The sequence below is a fragment of the Triticum aestivum genome, chromosome 3A, assembly GCF_018294505.1.
Source record: "Triticum aestivum cultivar Chinese Spring chromosome 3A, IWGSC CS RefSeq v2.1, whole genome shotgun sequence".
NCBI classification, from domain to species: Eukaryota; Viridiplantae; Streptophyta; class Magnoliopsida; order Poales; family Poaceae; genus Triticum; species Triticum aestivum.
This window is the reverse complement of record NC_057800.1, coordinates 715,246,651-715,264,097: the sequence shown is the minus strand read 5'-3', so window position 1 is coordinate 715,264,097 and position 17,447 is coordinate 715,246,651. Positions and strand designations below refer to the sequence as shown.

Below are 17,447 nucleotides of genomic sequence, written 5' to 3'. Positions count from 1 at the left end.
GTTCTAGAAAAAAGAGCATACAGACATCTAGGAACATAAAGTTAAGGATGCAAGCGAGAAAATCCGCAAATATCTGCGCAAGAAGTGAACCTCATGCTGATGGTAACAGAGAAATGACTTTAGTTGACCTTTTTTTTTTGATGCATCAGTGGGAAGGAATGAAGAGGCGAAAGAACAAGGCACAAATGCACATGCGCAACACATGGGCAGACCCCAAAAAGATCGCAACGTCCACCCACACGAAAGGAACTCGTACGTACAGATACGGGTAGGCATATCTTATTTCCTTGTCTACACGGCGCACCCACACGCGCACCGACGGACATGATGACAGGTCGCGCAGCCGGCCGGGCGACGAGCACAAGAAACGCAACACCAAGTTCTCCGACGATTCTCCCCGCCTTGCGCCGGCCGGCGACCGAGCTTGACGCCGGAGATCAGCTTTACTACAGCAAACCAAATTCGAGATATTGTAGGATCAGCTTTTCTCAGAGCATCCACAGTGTGTGCCCTTTTGCTGCCTCTATAGCTGCCTCTAAGCCTTTAAAGGTTGACTCTATACATTGCACACAGCTGCCTCTAACAAAAAATTCATGGCATCGCCTCCAAGCCTAGAGGCTGCCTCCAAAGAATAAAATAATATTATTTAAAGATGACAGTTGAAAGCTGAACACACCAGCCGTTGCCTAGCAAGCCAAGGGCAACCGTTATACAGTGCAAACTGGCAAAGCTCAGTTTGTTCTGAGCATACACATCCAATCCAATACAACCGTTGCATTTCAAAATAATAATAAACAACAAATTATGGCCGTTACAACAAGTGTGTGCATACACACATCTATCAGTATATATACTAGGGCTTTGAACAATAAGTTTGCACACACCCAAACCAACTGGGAGCCTAGACACCTCAAAAAACTTCACATTCATGGAGCACTCTCCAGGAAATTTCACTAGGATGCTAAATAGTTGCTCAAGCCAAGATCCAGAAAATCGAAACTATACCCCATCTGCCACCCCACCTCACCAGTTCACAAGTGCTTCATCCTCTCAGCATGGGCAATATTTGCATCCCATGTATGCACAGAACATGTATCCATTTCCACCTCCACATACCTCAGGTTTCCAAGGAGTGTATGGAGGAGGTTCATATGGTCATTCATCTTCTGCAGCCGCCGGCTTCACCGGGATTGATCCACATGCTAGGATCAACAAAGATGCCGGATATTTTCATTATTCGCCTCAGCCTCCTGCATCAATACATAGGGCAGAAGAAGTAGATCAGCAAGAGTCAAGTGGAAGTAGTCCCGGTGAAGCAGAAGAACCTATTGCTAAGAGGAGAAACTGGACAGAGGAAGAAAATAAGCGGCTTGTCAATGCTTGGTTGGAAAATTCTCTCGATCCAGTAGATGGTAACTCCAAGAAATCAGACCAGTATTGGAAAGCAGTTGAGAAAGACTACAACAGCGTCACTCCGAAAGAGAGGCAAAGATCTGCCAAGATGTTGAAAGACCATTGGAGTAAGCAAAACAAATTTGTGACTCAGTTTGCTGGGTGTCATTCCGTGCAACGCAGTGTGTATCCTAGTGGGTATGATGACAATATGTTTATGGATATGGTAAGAGCAGATTACAAGGAGAAATACAAAAAAAGATTCACGCTAGAATATTGGTGGGATATGGTGAAAGAAATGCCAAAGTGAAAAAAATACTTACTTACTAGAGAAGGATGAAGCGAGAAAGAGAGGCAAGACCTCAGAAACGGGGGCTTACATTTCTTCTTCTAGTAAAGATGTTGAAGAATCAGTGGACAGACCATTGGAACGTCGTCCTCCGGGACAGAAGGGCGCAAAACGCAAAGGAAAGGCCCCAGCAAAGGCCGACTCTTCTTCAAGCAACCTGCCAGATCCAACTATGCAACTATATCATGATGCCATAGCAAGAAAATCAACTGCAATAGAGATGGCTGCAGAAGCAAGAAAGGAGAAGGCATCTGCAATGAAAGATTAGCTGCTACCACACTTGAGAAGGCAAGAACCAAAAAATTGAGCAAGTATATGAAGTTACTGGAGACAGACACATCCGGATATGATGCAGCAAAGCTACAGCGATATAACCAGCTTCTGAATCTTCTAGGCATGGAGCTATCTATTTAATAATTACTAGTACCATTTAGTTTCAGCCTCTCATCAATGTATCTTTCCATTTCAACAATGTATCTTTTAGTTTCGGTATTGTATCATTTAGTTTCAGGCTCTCATCAATGTATCTTTCCATTTCTGTCAAAGATATCTTTTAGTTTTGGTATTGTATTATTTAGTCTATCATCAATGTATCAATGTTCCAGCAATGTATCAAACAGTAATGACAGAAAACTAGCCGTTGAAAAGAGCTGCATGTTCAGAAAACTAGCCGTTGGAACCAGAATAAATGTGCAGAAAACTAGCCGTTGAAAATAGCTGCATGTTCAGAAAACTAGCTGTTGGAACCAGAATACATGTGCAGAAAACTAGCCGTTGGAAACATAATGCACTACAAATAAAGGACTCCACTTCTGGAGGCATACACCAGTAGCTCGTCCACTTCAAACATGTCTTCAGACTCCTTCTCCTCCATTTCAATTAGTTCTAGCAGTGATGGAAATGATTCAATGGATGACAAAATCGAAAATTCCATTGAATCTATTATAGGTAGACAACTATTTCCTAGCCAGCCACAAAAGCATCATCGAAGATACAGAGCCAGAGATCGTCAAGCCGGCCACAACAAGTTGTATGCTGAGTACTTCGCCGATGTCCCAGTCTTCAGCCCCAAGCAATTTCGTCGAAGGTATCGAATGAGAAAGCATCTATTTGAACATATTATGCACACTCTTGGTGATTGGTCACCTTACTTTAGTCAAAGGTATGATGCCTTTGGCAAGAAAGGTTTTTCACCATTGCAAAAGTGTACAGCAGCTATGCGGATGTTAGCCTATGGTGTCCCGGCAGATTATATCGATGACACTCTAAGTATGGCTGAAACCACATCCCTTGAGTCCTTGAGAGAATTTGCAAAAGGCATTAGAGAGAACTTTGGTGAAGTATATTTGCGAAGACCTACTGAAGAAGATGTTCAACGCTTACTTCATATAGGAGAGGCTCGTGGATTCCCTGGTATGCTAGGAAGTATTGATTGCATGCATTGGGAGTGGAAAAATTGCCCTGTCCCTTGGAAGGCGCAGTTTACTCGTGGTGATTATGGAGTACCAACAATCATGCTAGAAGACAATCCGCTTGCCCCCAACTGACAAGACAAAATTGTTTGCAAAGATGCAAGAAGGTGCAAGAAAAGATGTTGAACATGCATTTGGAGTTCTACAATCTCGATTTGCTATTGTACGTGGTCCGGTTAATCTTTGGTATAGGCAAGATATTGCTGATATCATGTATGCATGTGTTATATTGCATAATATGATAGTCGAGGATGAGCGGGATTCCTATGAGGTTCGCTTCGACTATGACTATGATCAGGGTACCTTTAACAACGAAATAGATAATCTGAACCATGGGCCAATTCATGAATTTGCCAGAGTGCTGGAGATAGGCTCAGCAATTCGTGATCGAGCTACACATCGACAACTCAAAGGCGATTTGATAGAGTATCTATGGCAACCATTCGGGGGTGGTCAGCCTTAGCTTGTATTAGAGGCCCAACAAATAATTTGTAATTTTATTTCTAGACTAGTTTATTCCAGATTTGTTCACCATGTACTCTGTATGCTGCCACCAAAATATTTGTATTGCTAGATCTTTTATTTTTTCTAATGTTTAATATAAGAAGGCTGTAATGGAGATATGTGATATTCCCTACTATATTCAGCTCAAAAGCCACCAAAATACAAAGTCACATACTCACGTACAGGAAACCCATGAACAGCCACATCTCACCTTGTGCTTCCGCGTGAACCCGCCCATGCGCCAGACCTGCGCCTAGTACTCGCACAACGCCGCTGCCGCCGCTATCAGCGTAGCGCTTCCTCGGCATCGCCGGCGCAGTTGGTCAGCAGGAATACACCGGCGGCTGCGCCTCGACGCACTTGCCGGCGCAGTTGCTGCACCCCCCGCCACCACCAGCAGTCCACATCCAGCTGCTAGATCAACCGCCTCCGTCGTCCAGCCTCGCGCGAGGTATTTGGTTTGCCTGGTCGCCGGAGACGGTCGAGACGATGGCGTGGTTCCTGCAGCCGCTAGGGATTGGAATCGATTGGGGATTTTTTGCGCGAAGGGAAGAGTGTTCGGTGGTTAGAGGCAGCTGGTGGGCCCATGGGCTTAGAGGCTCACATTGCGGGAAGGATGCATTGGCTTAGAGGCAGGTGTATGGGGCCCACCTTAGAGGCTGGGTTGCCTCTACACACTGTGGATGCCCTCATGCTCGGAGAACTGTTGGAGATCCCAGGACTTCCAGCACTCCCAGGACCGCGGCTTGAGGTTCTTCTTGACGCTGCGGCGGACGTGGCAGAGCACCCAGTAGTGGTCCTCCTCGCCGTCGTCGGCCCGGAGGTAGCACCGCGGGTCCGTGATCTCGTACTCGGACATGGCCCACCCGGTGCTCCGCCGCCGCCCCTGCTGCGCCCCGTCCTCCCCTCTCACGCCGCCGCGGGAGTAGAAGCAGTACAGCGTCATGGACCAGCGCGCGACCACGCCCAGCTCCGTCACGGACCGGCGGTGCTCCTTGCTCCCGCTGTGCATCCACTTGCCGCCGCCGCCGCCCTCCGGGGTGCGCCGCGCCTGGGCGCCCTCCCCGCGCCGCCGCGCCGCGAAGAAGTAGCCGTGCCCGCTCCGCAGCAGGCCGTGCCGCGCAAGAAGCTCCCAGGGGGTCGCCGCGCACGGGTCCGCCTCCACCACCGCGCCCGCTCCGCAGCAGGCCGTGCCGCGCAAGAAGCTCCCAGGGGGTCGCCGCGCACGGGTCCGCCTCCACCACCGCGCCCGCCACGCGCGGCGCGAACCCGCGCAGCTGCGGCCGGAGGAAGTGCAGCACCAGCTCGTCCTCCGTCGGCTCGAACTCGATCTCCTCCTCCTCCCCTGCCTCCTCCTTCACCAGCACCCCGCCGGCGACGCCCAGATTTATCTCCTCCTCCCCCGCCTCCTTCTTCACCTCCACCCCGTCGGGGCCGCCAAGATTTATCTCCTCCTCCATTACCCCGATGAAGTGAAGTCTCCCCTCCCTCCGATAAGTCAAGGCGCTCGGCAACGGCAACCACCAGACAAGAAGATGCGGCGAGGGACCGGGGACGGACAGGGACGGCTAGAAAATGGACCTCCAGCATCCGGAATGAGTGACTCTCACGCTGCGTTTTCTTTCCAACCACCACGCGCTGGTACTTTTTGTTTTCAATGAGAAATTCCACCGCTGGTACCTTGCTTTCTTTTTTTAGACAAACCGATGGTACCTCGTACGAAATCACTAATTAAGGAGTACTCGCGGAGAGTTTTCTCTTTTTTTTAAATTCGTTTATTCAAAACGTTTTATCTCTTAAACTGTGCGTTCAAATCTTGAACCGTTTTCATCATTAGATTCCTCGCGTCGACATGTTCAGAACTAGATCCCATGTTCATAGGTTTTGACGAACTTTTTTTCACGAAAAAAACCGGACAAAAAAACCGGGTGAAAAAACCGAACCAGGAGCACGGTTTTTTCCCTTTCCGAAAGAGGCACGCCCATGCCTCTCGCAAAATCACAACTGTGCCTCTCGTGGAAACAAAACCGTGACTCTCGTGTAAGGAAAAAAATAGAAAACACATTTTCTTTCCGTTTCCGAGAGGCACGGCCATGACTCTCGCGAAAGCACAACCGTGCCTCTCGCGAAAGCAAAACCGTGCCTCTCGCGAAAGAAAAAAAAACAGAAACACGTTTTGTTTTCGAGAGGCACGGCCGTGACTTTCGCGTAAGCACACCCGTGTCTCTCGCGGAAGCAAAACCGTGACTCTCACGAACGAAAAAAACAAAAACACGTTTTGTTTTTTCCTTTCCGAGAGGTACGGCCATGACTCTCGTGAAAGCACAACCGTGCCTCTCGCGAAAACAAAACCGTGACTCTCACGAAAAAAACAGAAAACACATTTTTTTTCTTTTCCGAGAGGCACGGCCGTGACTCTCGCTAAGGCACAACTGTGCCTCTCGCGGAAGAAAAACCGTAACTTTCATGAAAGAAAAAAAAAGAAAACGCGTTTTTTCATGAAAAAATAAATTTTGATTTTTTTGATCGAAAGGCTAAGAAAGACCGGGGGAAAACCAAAACGTAAAAAAAAACCCGGAAAAATCGTTGAAAAGGCCGAAAACGCGTGCAAAAAATAATCCGAAGAGAGCGTCCAGCACGCGACACGTGACGAATGGCTGAGAGCGTGCCAAGTAACACTGATCATTGCGAGGCTCCCAAAGGAGCGCTCGTTAACTAGTTGCTCCCGTACCTTGTACCTTTCCCTATTCAGCCGAACACGGAGTAGCCCACCGAGATGGTCTGCTCGATCGGGCCCAATCGGAAAATCACAACACTAAGGCCTTGGATCTGCGAAATCAGAGTAGCCCTTTCAAAAATCACTCCCACGTTGTCAGATGGCGACAAATAACGCATTGTATGTGTGCCACTCGTTGCAACCTGAAAGAGTTTTACTTTCTCATGAATTTTTTGAGAAACTTTCAATCTATTTATTTTCAATTATGGTATTACAACGAATATTAGTAGAAATAATAAAAATTACATCCAGATTGATAGATCACGTAGCGACGACTAACAAAAGCACTAAAGCGAGTTGAAGGGGCGTTGTGGCCATCGCCCCTCCCGCGTCGCAATTGGGCAAAACTTCTTTTAATAGACAGCCGAGAAGTCTTCGTGCTAAGGCCCCATAGAATCAACGCACCAGAACATCAACCGCTGCCGATGAAGAATAGCGTAGATCAGACGGATCCAACTCAAAGACACATGAAAATAGACGAACAATGACCAGATCCGAGCAAATCCACAAATGACAGATCCGTCAGAGACACACCTCCACACACCCGCCGATGATGTTAGAGGCACCACCGGAACGGAGGCTAGGCGGGGAGAGCATTATTCCATCCTCAGGGAGCCGCCAACATATCCCTTTCTTGAGTAGGACGTAAACCCTAACAAAACTATTTTTTTTTCTAAAAACAAAGCCCTCCCACAAGCAATGGCCGGGGTCCACTCCATCCCAATGGCCCTAAGGCCACCGAAGACAAGGCGGACCGACGGGAGACAGAGAAACCCTAGCCCTTTTAGGGGACGAGCAGTAGAAAAAAGTTAGAGCCTAAAAAACATCTATTTTTTGTAGATTTGTTTTTTCAAAATATTTTATCTCTTAAACCGTGCATCCAAATCTCAAATCGTTTTCATCATTGATCCCTGTTTACTCAAAACAAGATCACATATTGATAGGTTTCCAGGAACCTTTTTTCACGAAAAAACCGTATGGGGAGCACGTTTTTTCCCTTTCTAAAGAGGCACACGTTTTTTCCTTTTCCAAAAGGCACGACCGTGCCTCTCGCAAAAGAAAATCCGTGCCTCCGCGAAAAGTAAATCTGTGCGTCTCGCGGGATGAAAAAAAACGTGTTTTTTCCCTTTCTGAAAGGCACGAACGTGCCTCTCGCGGAACAAAAACATGTGTTTTTTTCTTCCCGAGAGGCACAACCATGCCTCTCGCGGAAGCAAATCTGTGCCTTTACAAGAAGTAAATCCGTACCTCTCACGAAACGAAAAAAATAAAATGCGTATTTTTCCTCTCGCGGAACAAAAAGAAAACACCCCCCCCCCCCCCTTCCGAGAGGAAGGGCCGTGCCTCTGCGGGAAGCACATCCGTGCCTCCATGAGAAGTGAATCCGTGCCTCTCACGGAACGAGAAAAGGAAGTGCATTTTTTCGCGCAATTTTTCCCTATTTTGTTTTGGCCAAATCCTAAGAAAAACCAGTGGAAAAGAAAAGCCAAAAAAACCCAAAATTTCTATTTGAAAGTAGAAAACATGTACATAAAAATAAATAATAAAATCTGGAGAAAGCGCCCAAAGCGCGACACGTAGCAGCAGCTGAGAGCGTGTCAAGTGGCCCTTGCGGGTGCTCCCGAAGGAGCACTCAATTAGTTGCTCTGTCTAATCTGACCGGGCTTGATCTTTTTATTTTTGGGATCTATTTACACCGTGTAAATGGAGATCACTAATTAAGGATGGTGAGCTAGGCATCAATTCTGTAACTGTGATAACAAAGATCACCCATTAAGTAGTGTGATATGGTGCGCATGTCGATTATATCCAGCAAATCGGGGGAATGAAATGTCAAGGCTCCCAATATGATAAAGTTCTTCCGCAACGCAGATCAGGGTGTAACCGTGTAAGCACCACCAAAACAACCATGTTGTAAGTTATGATTACCAACCTTCCTTCGGCACACATCTTGTTTCCCTTGCAAGCTTACAGTCTCAACAACCAGTAGAGGAAAAAAATATTAAGATATATAATGGTAAAGACAATGAACACACACATAAACAACAAATATAAGTACCCCCATCACAAAATAAAAATAAACATGAAAATATGAGCGCTCACATGCCATTTCCTTCCTGGAAGCATCGCTCTTGAGGGAACAAATCCTGGTGTTGTCAATTGTCGAGGTTCATGTGGATGGTTGGTGGTCCTTGCAATGATACATTTTCCCCACATGGTTTTTTATCCGTGCCTTACTCGATCCTGGTTGAGAAAAATAAGCGACTACTGAAAAAAGAGCAAAAATGGGTATATCTAATCTCTAAACTATTAACATGATTTAGAGTTTGTTCTTGACTGGATTGCTCAGTCATTCAACTTATAATAACATAAATATATGCACCATCATAGTGGTTTTGACCAAAGTGCAGGCCATATCAACACCATGTGTCTTCCATATCACAATTTTTCACGGGAGCTCCATATATTGCTTAAATGTACTAGGAATGAAAAACATAAAGGGAAATAACAACATGCGCAAAAGGAGAAAAAGAATCTCTGCAAATTTTTTATATACTAGCCTATTATTTTAGACAAATGAGGAAAATAAGAGACTATAAAAATAAGAAAAATATACTTCAATAAAAAATACATTTGGTTTCTTTAGAAATATATTAACTCAGTTTCTTGTGTTTCTCAATTTTTCTTTAGATGAAGAATATGTAATGCCCATTTCTTTTATCATATTTGGTGTAAGTAAATCATTTGATCAAAACTACTTTGAGGGCCCAAATGCTATGATATTATTGTCTGAATTGCAAACACATTCAGTAGTTAAGGGTTAAAAATTACAATATGTATAGCTATTATTTGCTATGAAATACACATTTGTTTTTCTATAGGAATATATATAACTTACCATAGGTTTTGATTTATGCATCCCTACAACAGGAAAAACGTTTTTTAATATATTTTTATAATAATATATTTGTTGTTAGGAGATATCCACTATGTTTCAATGGTGGGCAAAGTGTCACCCCCACCTCCGGGCCCCTTTAGAGCATAGTTTAACGACTAAGAACCGAGAAATTTGTCATGAATTTCAGGTAATGCGAAAAGAAGGATTATAAACGATAACTAATACTCCCTCCATTTCAGAATATAAGGCGTATTGGTTTCCGTGCAAGTGAACCATTTGAATGTTCGACCAAGATTATAGAATAAAATAACAACATGTGCAATACCTAATAGATAAAATATGAAACTAGTTTTCATGATGAATCAAATGATATAAATTTTGTCTTGTGGATAGTGATATATTTTTCTCAAAACTCGGTCAAACATACACATGTTTGACTATTCAAAAAACAAATATACCTTATATAAAGGAGTGGAGGGAGTACGTGGTTACTCCACGGGTGACTTGGGACTATACCTAGCCATGTGAAACCCGGACCAAAATTCTTGCGCCGGGCCAGGCCTGGGCCTAAGTTTTTAGCCCAAAGGTTGGGCTAGGCCGGGCTTAGGCTTTGCATATGTGGATTTTAAGGATGTGGCCTGGCCCGAGGGCTAAGGCCTGATGGGTTTTCCATTGACGCGTTGGGCTTGGACCTTAAATCTAGGCACAAAGGCCGGGCAGGGCCTGGGTTTTCTGCCTCGAGTTTTTTAAGCCCAACCCAAACCCTGTCCCGGTCTGACATATGGCTAGGTATAATTGGGATGCAGTCACTGCACCACATGTTTTTGGTAATGCGGTGGGAACTGGGGAAGGGGTGGGGGGGTGGACGCACATGAATTTCCCCTATCTCTTTATCCCTTCTCTTCCTTGGTGGAGTGTACACACAATGTGTTTTTTTCTTTTGTGGAAGTCCCCAAGCCTTGAAAGTTCAATGTGCCAAGAAGTTCTTTTTTAGTTTAAATTTTGATATTTGGGCCAAGATTTTTTATACGGTCAAATCTAGAAGTTTCAAAATTCTAACTTCTGAGAAGTTACAAATTTTAAAAGCCTATCCAAGATTTTTTAATCCAATAATTCATTTGTTTAAATTGCTAACTTTTTCTTCTTTATAGTAATTTTGTAAGTGCCAAATATAGAAAGTTGCCAAAACGAAATATGTGCTCCAAATTTGATCACGTGGGAGCAGGGGCGCCCGCCAATTAGTTGCGCTCAGTATGTGGTCTTAAATGTACGAGTATGGCAAATAGTAAGATATCGAAGTTAGTTCAAGGGATGCTAAGTCTGATCCGATGGTGAGATGTAACAGGAATGCTAAAAATCTGATGTCGGTTTTTAACGTTCCCCAATCAACGCCAAGCTTTTCCATGTGAAAACAAATAAATTTCCCATGCTTATGTATAAGGATTTGCCATGTTCTAAAGTGAAAATTGCCATGTAGTATAAAAATATCTCAAGTTGTTGTGTTGTACCGAGTAATTGCCATGTGTCCGATCAAGATTGGACGTATTGGAGGGTGTGAGATTTTTTACCCTCTAAAATCTAATGCCAAATGTATATTGGGGTCCATTGATCAGACATATCATAAGTTCCTAACACAAAACTATTCTTCTATTTTGGGTAGAATGGTATCCGGCCTATATACCTAAATAGTTCTTCCTCACTACTTGTATTATCTTAACATGCATAAATGCCATCTCATCAAAGGCCCACCACAACATGCACGGAAATTATTTTTCATTATTAGTGCATCTCCAAGGCTGCCCCACAAATATGCTCCAGTATCCGTCTGCGGACAGGGGGGCCAGTCGACGGGCACCGATGCGCGTGCCGGCCATCCAATGCTACTGGCATACATCCAACCCCATTTTTTTAGCTTGCACACTCAAATAGCGGCATATATATAGTTTATAATAGTTCAAATGTTCAAATGTGGTGGTAGTTCTAATTAAATAAGTTCAAATATTACACTCAAAACATTGTTGTCCCCTTTAACTGCCCACAGATACTCAATCAGATCTTCTTTTAGTTGCTCGTGAGTTGCTCGATCCCAATTTTTTTGATGCATTTGAACAAACTCTTCAAATGTGACCGGATTCTGATATGGACATTCGATAGGACCACCCATGTTCTCAAATTCAAGACTTACCGCAACATCATCACCCTCATCCTACACGATCATGTTCTGCATGATCATAAGCAGGTCATGACCTACCACAAGGTCTCCACATCCCATGGTTTAGTTGGTCCACGAACAACTGCCAAATGTGCCCGCAGAACTCCAAATGACCTCTCAACATCCTTTTTAGCTGCTTCTTTTCTTTGGGCAGAGTGAGCCTTTTTCTGGCCAACTTGGTATCAACATAGTGCTTGTATATGTACTACATATCCTTATCCATTGCTTCAAAGAAGATGGCCAAAAAAATTAGCATGGGCATTTCACTGAACAGTTGCCGGACATGGTGAGTGCTGTAGGAGCTGATGGAACCTGCACGATGGTCGGAGGAGACGTGTGGAAAGGCGACGCTGGAGAAGTGATAATCCCCAAGTGCAAGGAATCATCGTAGCAATTTCCAAAGGTGGAAGTGATAAGTATGGAGTGTCGAACCCACAAGGAGCTAAAGGTAAGATCAATATTCTCTCAAGCCCTATCTACCATGGATACGACTCTACGTACACCGAACGTTTGCTTCCAACTAGCAACAAGAAATAAAACTATGTTGTGGGTATGAAGAGGATAACTCTATATGATATCGGAGAGATAAAATATAAAAGTAGGTGATGTTATCATAAAGTTAGAATATATTACAAGATATTACAAATAGCGAGTGTGTAATAATGGTGGATCGGTGTGCGGAATTGTCCTAGGCAATCGTTAACAAGACCGGTAATCACTATTGCAGTTTCATATGAGGGAGAGGCATAAGCTAACATACTTTCTCTATTTGGATCATATGCACTTATGATTAGAACTCTAGCAAGCATCCACAACTACTAAAGATCATTAAGGTAAAACCCAACCATAGCATTAAAGCATCAAGTCCTCTTTATCCCATACGCAACAACCCCCTTACTCGGGTTTGTGTTTCAGTCACTCACGCAACCCACTATAAGCGAATCATAAACATATTGCAACACCCTACAGCGGAAATTCCTCACGCTTGCGCGACACGGAGGGAACCATAGGACAGCACCAAAGTAAAACATACAACTCATACCAGTCTAGATCATCAATCAACCCAAAGACAAAATATATCTACTCAAAACATCATAGGATGGCAACACATCATTGGATCATAATATGTGGCATAAAGCACCATGTTCAAGTAGGGATTATAGCGGGGTGCGGGAGAGTGGACCGCGTAAAAGAGACGAGGATGGTGATGATGATGGTGATGTTGATGAAGACGATCACCGCGGCGATGATTCCCCTCCCGATGGCACTCCGATGCCATCGAGCGAGAGGAGGAGAGGTTCTCCCCCTTGTGCTTCCTCCTCCATGGCCTCCCCCTTGGATGGGGAGAGGTTCCCCCTCTGGTCCTTGGCCTTCATGGTGATGATGGCCCCTCCGGGATCCTCCTCCATGCCCTCCGGTGATGATGGCCCCCTCTGGCAGGGTGCCAGAGAGGGCCTAGATTGGTTTTCGGTGGCTACGGAGGCTTCTGGCGGCGGAACTCCTGATCTAGGTTAATTTTCCAAGGTTTCTGTATTTATAGGAATTTTTGGCGTCGGTCTCACGTCAAGGAGGTGCCCGAGGCGTCCACGAGGCAGGGGCCCACGCCCAAGGGGGGTGGGCGCGCGCCCCCCACCCTCGTGGACAGCCCGGGACTCTTCTGGCCCAACTCTTTTACTCCGGGGTCTTCTTTTGGTCCATAAAAAATCGTCAAAAATTGGCACGTCAATTGGACTCCGCTTGATATTCCTTTTCTGTAAAACTCAAAAACAAGGAAAAAACAAAAACGGGCACTGTGCTCTAGGTTAATAGGTTAGTCCCAAAAACCATATAAAATAGCATATAAATGTATATAAAACATCCAAGGTTGATAATATAATAGCATGAATACTTCATAAATTATAGATATGTTGGAGACGTATCAGCATCCCCAAGCTTAATTCCTGCTCGTCCTCGAGTAGGTAAATGATAAAAGAAATAATTTATGAAGTGTGAATGCTAGCAAGTGCATAAGTTTCACCAACGATAGTTTCAATCACTTTTTCTAGCATCATTATATATCATAACAGTAGCTCATTTTTATAAAACTTTTCATGATCAAGTAACAAGCTATTCACGTGTTAAAGTATAGGTCATAAACTCTCTTGAAACTAACAAACTATATTCTCAGTCATCAAACAATTGCAATTCATCTTACTTCCAGGAAGGGTCTATGTCAGAGCTTTGATTTAGCAAACTCCACATACTCAACTATCATTTAGTCTTACATAATTGCTGACACTCACGTGATATTTATGGGTTCAAAGTTTTAATCGGACACAGAGAAAGATAGGGGCTTATAGTTTTGCCTCCCAACGTTTTACCTCAAGGGTAATGTCAACAACAATAGTTCATGAAAACTTACATCCAATTGGATATATATATCAGGATCTTTCCAACACAATGTGCTTGCCAAAGGATAAAATGTAAAAAGGAAAGGTGAAGATCACCATGACTCTTGCATAATGGTAGAAGATAAAAGTAAAAGATAGGCCCTTCGCAGAGGGAAGCAGAGGTTGTCATGCGCTTTTATGGTTGGATGCACAAAATCTTAATGCAAAAGAACGCCACTTTATATTGCCACTTGTGATATGGACCTTTATTATGCAGTACGTCGCTTTTATTTCTTCCACATCACACGATCGTATAAAGCTTATTTTCTCCACATTAATAGATCATACATATTTAGAAGGCAATTTTTTATTGCATGCACCGATGACAACTTACTTGAAGGATCTTACTCAATTCATAGGTAGGTATGGTGGACTCTCATGGCAAAACTAGTTTAAGGAATGTTTGGAAGCACAAGTAGTATCTCTACTTGGTGCAAAGAATTTGGCTAGCATGAGGGGGAAAAACAAGCTCAACATTTTGGATGATCCAAGACAATATACTTTATTTCGGATATAAGAAAACATAACCCATTACGTTGTCTTCCTTGTCCGACATCAAGCTTTTGAGAGAATTCCTTATTTAACACCGTCTTAAAATTTCTTGCCTTATTTGACACTGAAAATTTCCCCCTTCCTTATTTAACACCGAGTCTAAATTTTATGCCCTTTATGACACTCTCGTTCGTTTTATGTCTTCACGGTGTTAAATGACACCTAAAAAGACCCATTCACCCCTCATGTGGTGTGTGACCAAAAATTTACGTGTATGTGTGTACCCGGCCGAGTCGTTTTGCTAAGTGCCTGAGCCATATCTCAACTCTATACCATATCTTTTTTAGACTAAGTGAATTAGGCTTGCTAGTTCTGTAGTAACTAAAATACAATGTATAAACTTGCAACCAACAATTGATTTGATAATTCATGCTACCAAATTGGTCCCCGTGCATTCAGTCCGGGTGACTATAAATTTTAGATTTCTATAGTCTATAGAAAAATACTACTTACTTGCTAATATAAGATGATGCCGTCAAGTGCAATTATGATTGGTAAAAGAAAGTACTTGTGCAAAGCGCCTCTGCTGCCGGTTGTGCTCATTGCCTGGGTCGCCCATCGCCGGTTTGCCGTGCTAGCTGGCTACCGGCTGCATCAGCACTGCGACCGGCTACCTGGCTGCTGGACCGCAACGCCAACTCCTCGTCTCCTCCATGTAAGTCATTCTCCGGTTTTTGGCTGGGCGGGCTCCAGCACCTTTTGCCCCCACTTAGCTCCACCAGTGCTAATATGCTTGCACGTGCAAAACTAATTAAAGATGAGCTAGCACATGTATGTACTCGTGCATGTTTCTTCCCTGTATGTATTCTGTCTTTAAGAAAAATCTTCAATAAGTAACTTTTTCTTGGTACAAAATTCTCAACTCCATCCAGAAAAAGCCACATGCTGAAGCTAAACAACCACGTAATATTTTGGTCACGTACCCATGAGGGGCAAATAGGTCTTTTCAGCTGTAATTTAACACGATTAAGGCTTAAAATAAAAGAGAATGTTATAAAAGGCATAAAATTTAGACACGGCGTTAGATAGGGAAGAAAAAAAAATCCAATGTCAAATAGGGAAACAACATTTAAAATAGTGTTATATAAGGAATTTTCTCCAAGCTTTTAGCATGTCATATTTTAATGAGTGCTCACAATTACAAAAGATGTCCAAGATAGTATATTTATATGTGAAATCTCTCTTCCTTCAATATTTTTTCATGAATTGTTCAAATGACCAATTCTACGTTTGCTAACTTTCAAAAAATTTACTACCTATACTTATTCTATGTGAAGTCATTACTCCCCATGGTGTAAGCATATGAAGCATATATAAATTCAGATTTATGATATTTCAGTTATTCAACCATTTACTCATAGGATATACATGAAGCACATGAGTAAATGACAAACTACTCCAAAAGATAATAGTGAAGGACACCGAGTAGTCAAATAATTAACTAGCCATGGGAGGATTCTTTTTCATTTAATAATTCAGATCCAATGATTTCATTCAATCAGCAAGTAAAATTGAAAATACGCTCCAAGAAAAACACATATCATGTGATGAATAAAAATATAGCTCCGAGTAAGGTATACCGATAGTTTTGAAGACGAAAGAGGGGATGCCTTCCAGGGCATCCCCAAGCTTAGGCGCTTGAGTCTTCCTTGAATATTACCTTGGGGTGTCTCGGGAATCCCCAAGCTTAGGGTCTTTCCACTCCTTATTCTCCTCATATCGATATCTTACCCAAAGCTTGAAAACTTCAATCACACAAAACTTAACGAAACTTCGTGAGATAGGTTAGTATGATAAATAGTAAACCATTCAATTTGGTAGTATCGAAGACAAGGTTCATAATTGTTCTCACACAATGCCTACTGTACCATATCATTTCTACAATTTATATTGAGAAATATAAGTCATAGAAACTAGAAAACAAGCAAACTATGCAATGAAAATAGAATCTGTCAGAAACAGAACAGTCTATAATGATCTGAACACTAACCATACTTCTGCTACTCAAACAACTATGAAATAAATTGGTGGACGTGAGGAATTTATCTATTAATCTTCTGCAAAAAGAATCATCACCAAAGCACTCTTCTGTAAAAAATGGCAGCTAATCTCGTGAGCGCAAAGTTTCTGTTTTTTACAGCAAGATCACATTAACTTTCACCCGAGTCTTCCCAAAGGTCTTACTTGGCACTTTATTGAAAGAAAAGCTATAAAACATGATTACCACAGTAGCTTAATCATGTAAACACACAAAAACAGTAAGGGTAAATATTGGGTTGTTTCCCAACAAACGCTTTTTCTTTAATGATTTTAGCTAGGCATGATGATTTCAATGATGCTCACATAAAAGATAAGAATTGAAATATAAAGAGAGCATCATGAAGAATATGACTAGCACATTTGAACCTAACCCACTTCCTATGCCTAGGGATTTTTTTTTTTTGAAACGGAACACAGATTGCATTCCTCCTACATATCATTGCTGGGCAAGTCCCCAGCTACAAGGTTCTGAACAAACTCTGGGAATTGTCCCAGCCAAGTAATACATGCACCAGAGTTTAATGTTGCTCCAAACGCTGCTAGCCTATGCGCCACTCGGTTACATGTTCGTGAACAGTTTACAACACATTCATCTGAAAAACCTACATGTAACTGAAATTTAATCTCTCTGAAAATGGCCCCTAGTGCAGACAGGTCATATTCCTCAGTAGACACAACCCTTCTTAACTGTGTAGAATCTGTTTCAAACATCACTCTATCACAGCCCATTTGGCTAGCAATGTTTATTGCATACAACATAGCCACTGCTTCAGATTGGAAAGCATCAGCCATATGTTCCAGTTTGCCAGCACCTGCAGCTAC

The 17,447-nt window shown here is 43.1% G+C and overlaps 1 protein-coding gene across 1 annotated transcript; it reads right to left on the bottom strand.

Annotated features, from left to right (window-relative positions):
* Positions 1–667: 667 nt before the first annotated feature.
* LOC123057239 (uncharacterized) lies at positions 668–17,417 on the bottom strand. Its single transcript, XM_044480321.1, has 3 exons — positions 17,278–17,417; positions 1,773–5,072; positions 668–1,250 (listed from the first exon to the last, which is right to left on the bottom strand). The coding sequence occupies exons 1-2, from the start codon at positions 17,415–17,417 to the stop codon at positions 4,388–4,390; spliced, it is 825 nt and encodes a 274-aa protein (XP_044336256.1). The 3' UTR covers positions 668–1,250; positions 1,773–4,387.
* Between the last annotated feature and the right edge of the window lie 30 nt (positions 17,418–17,447).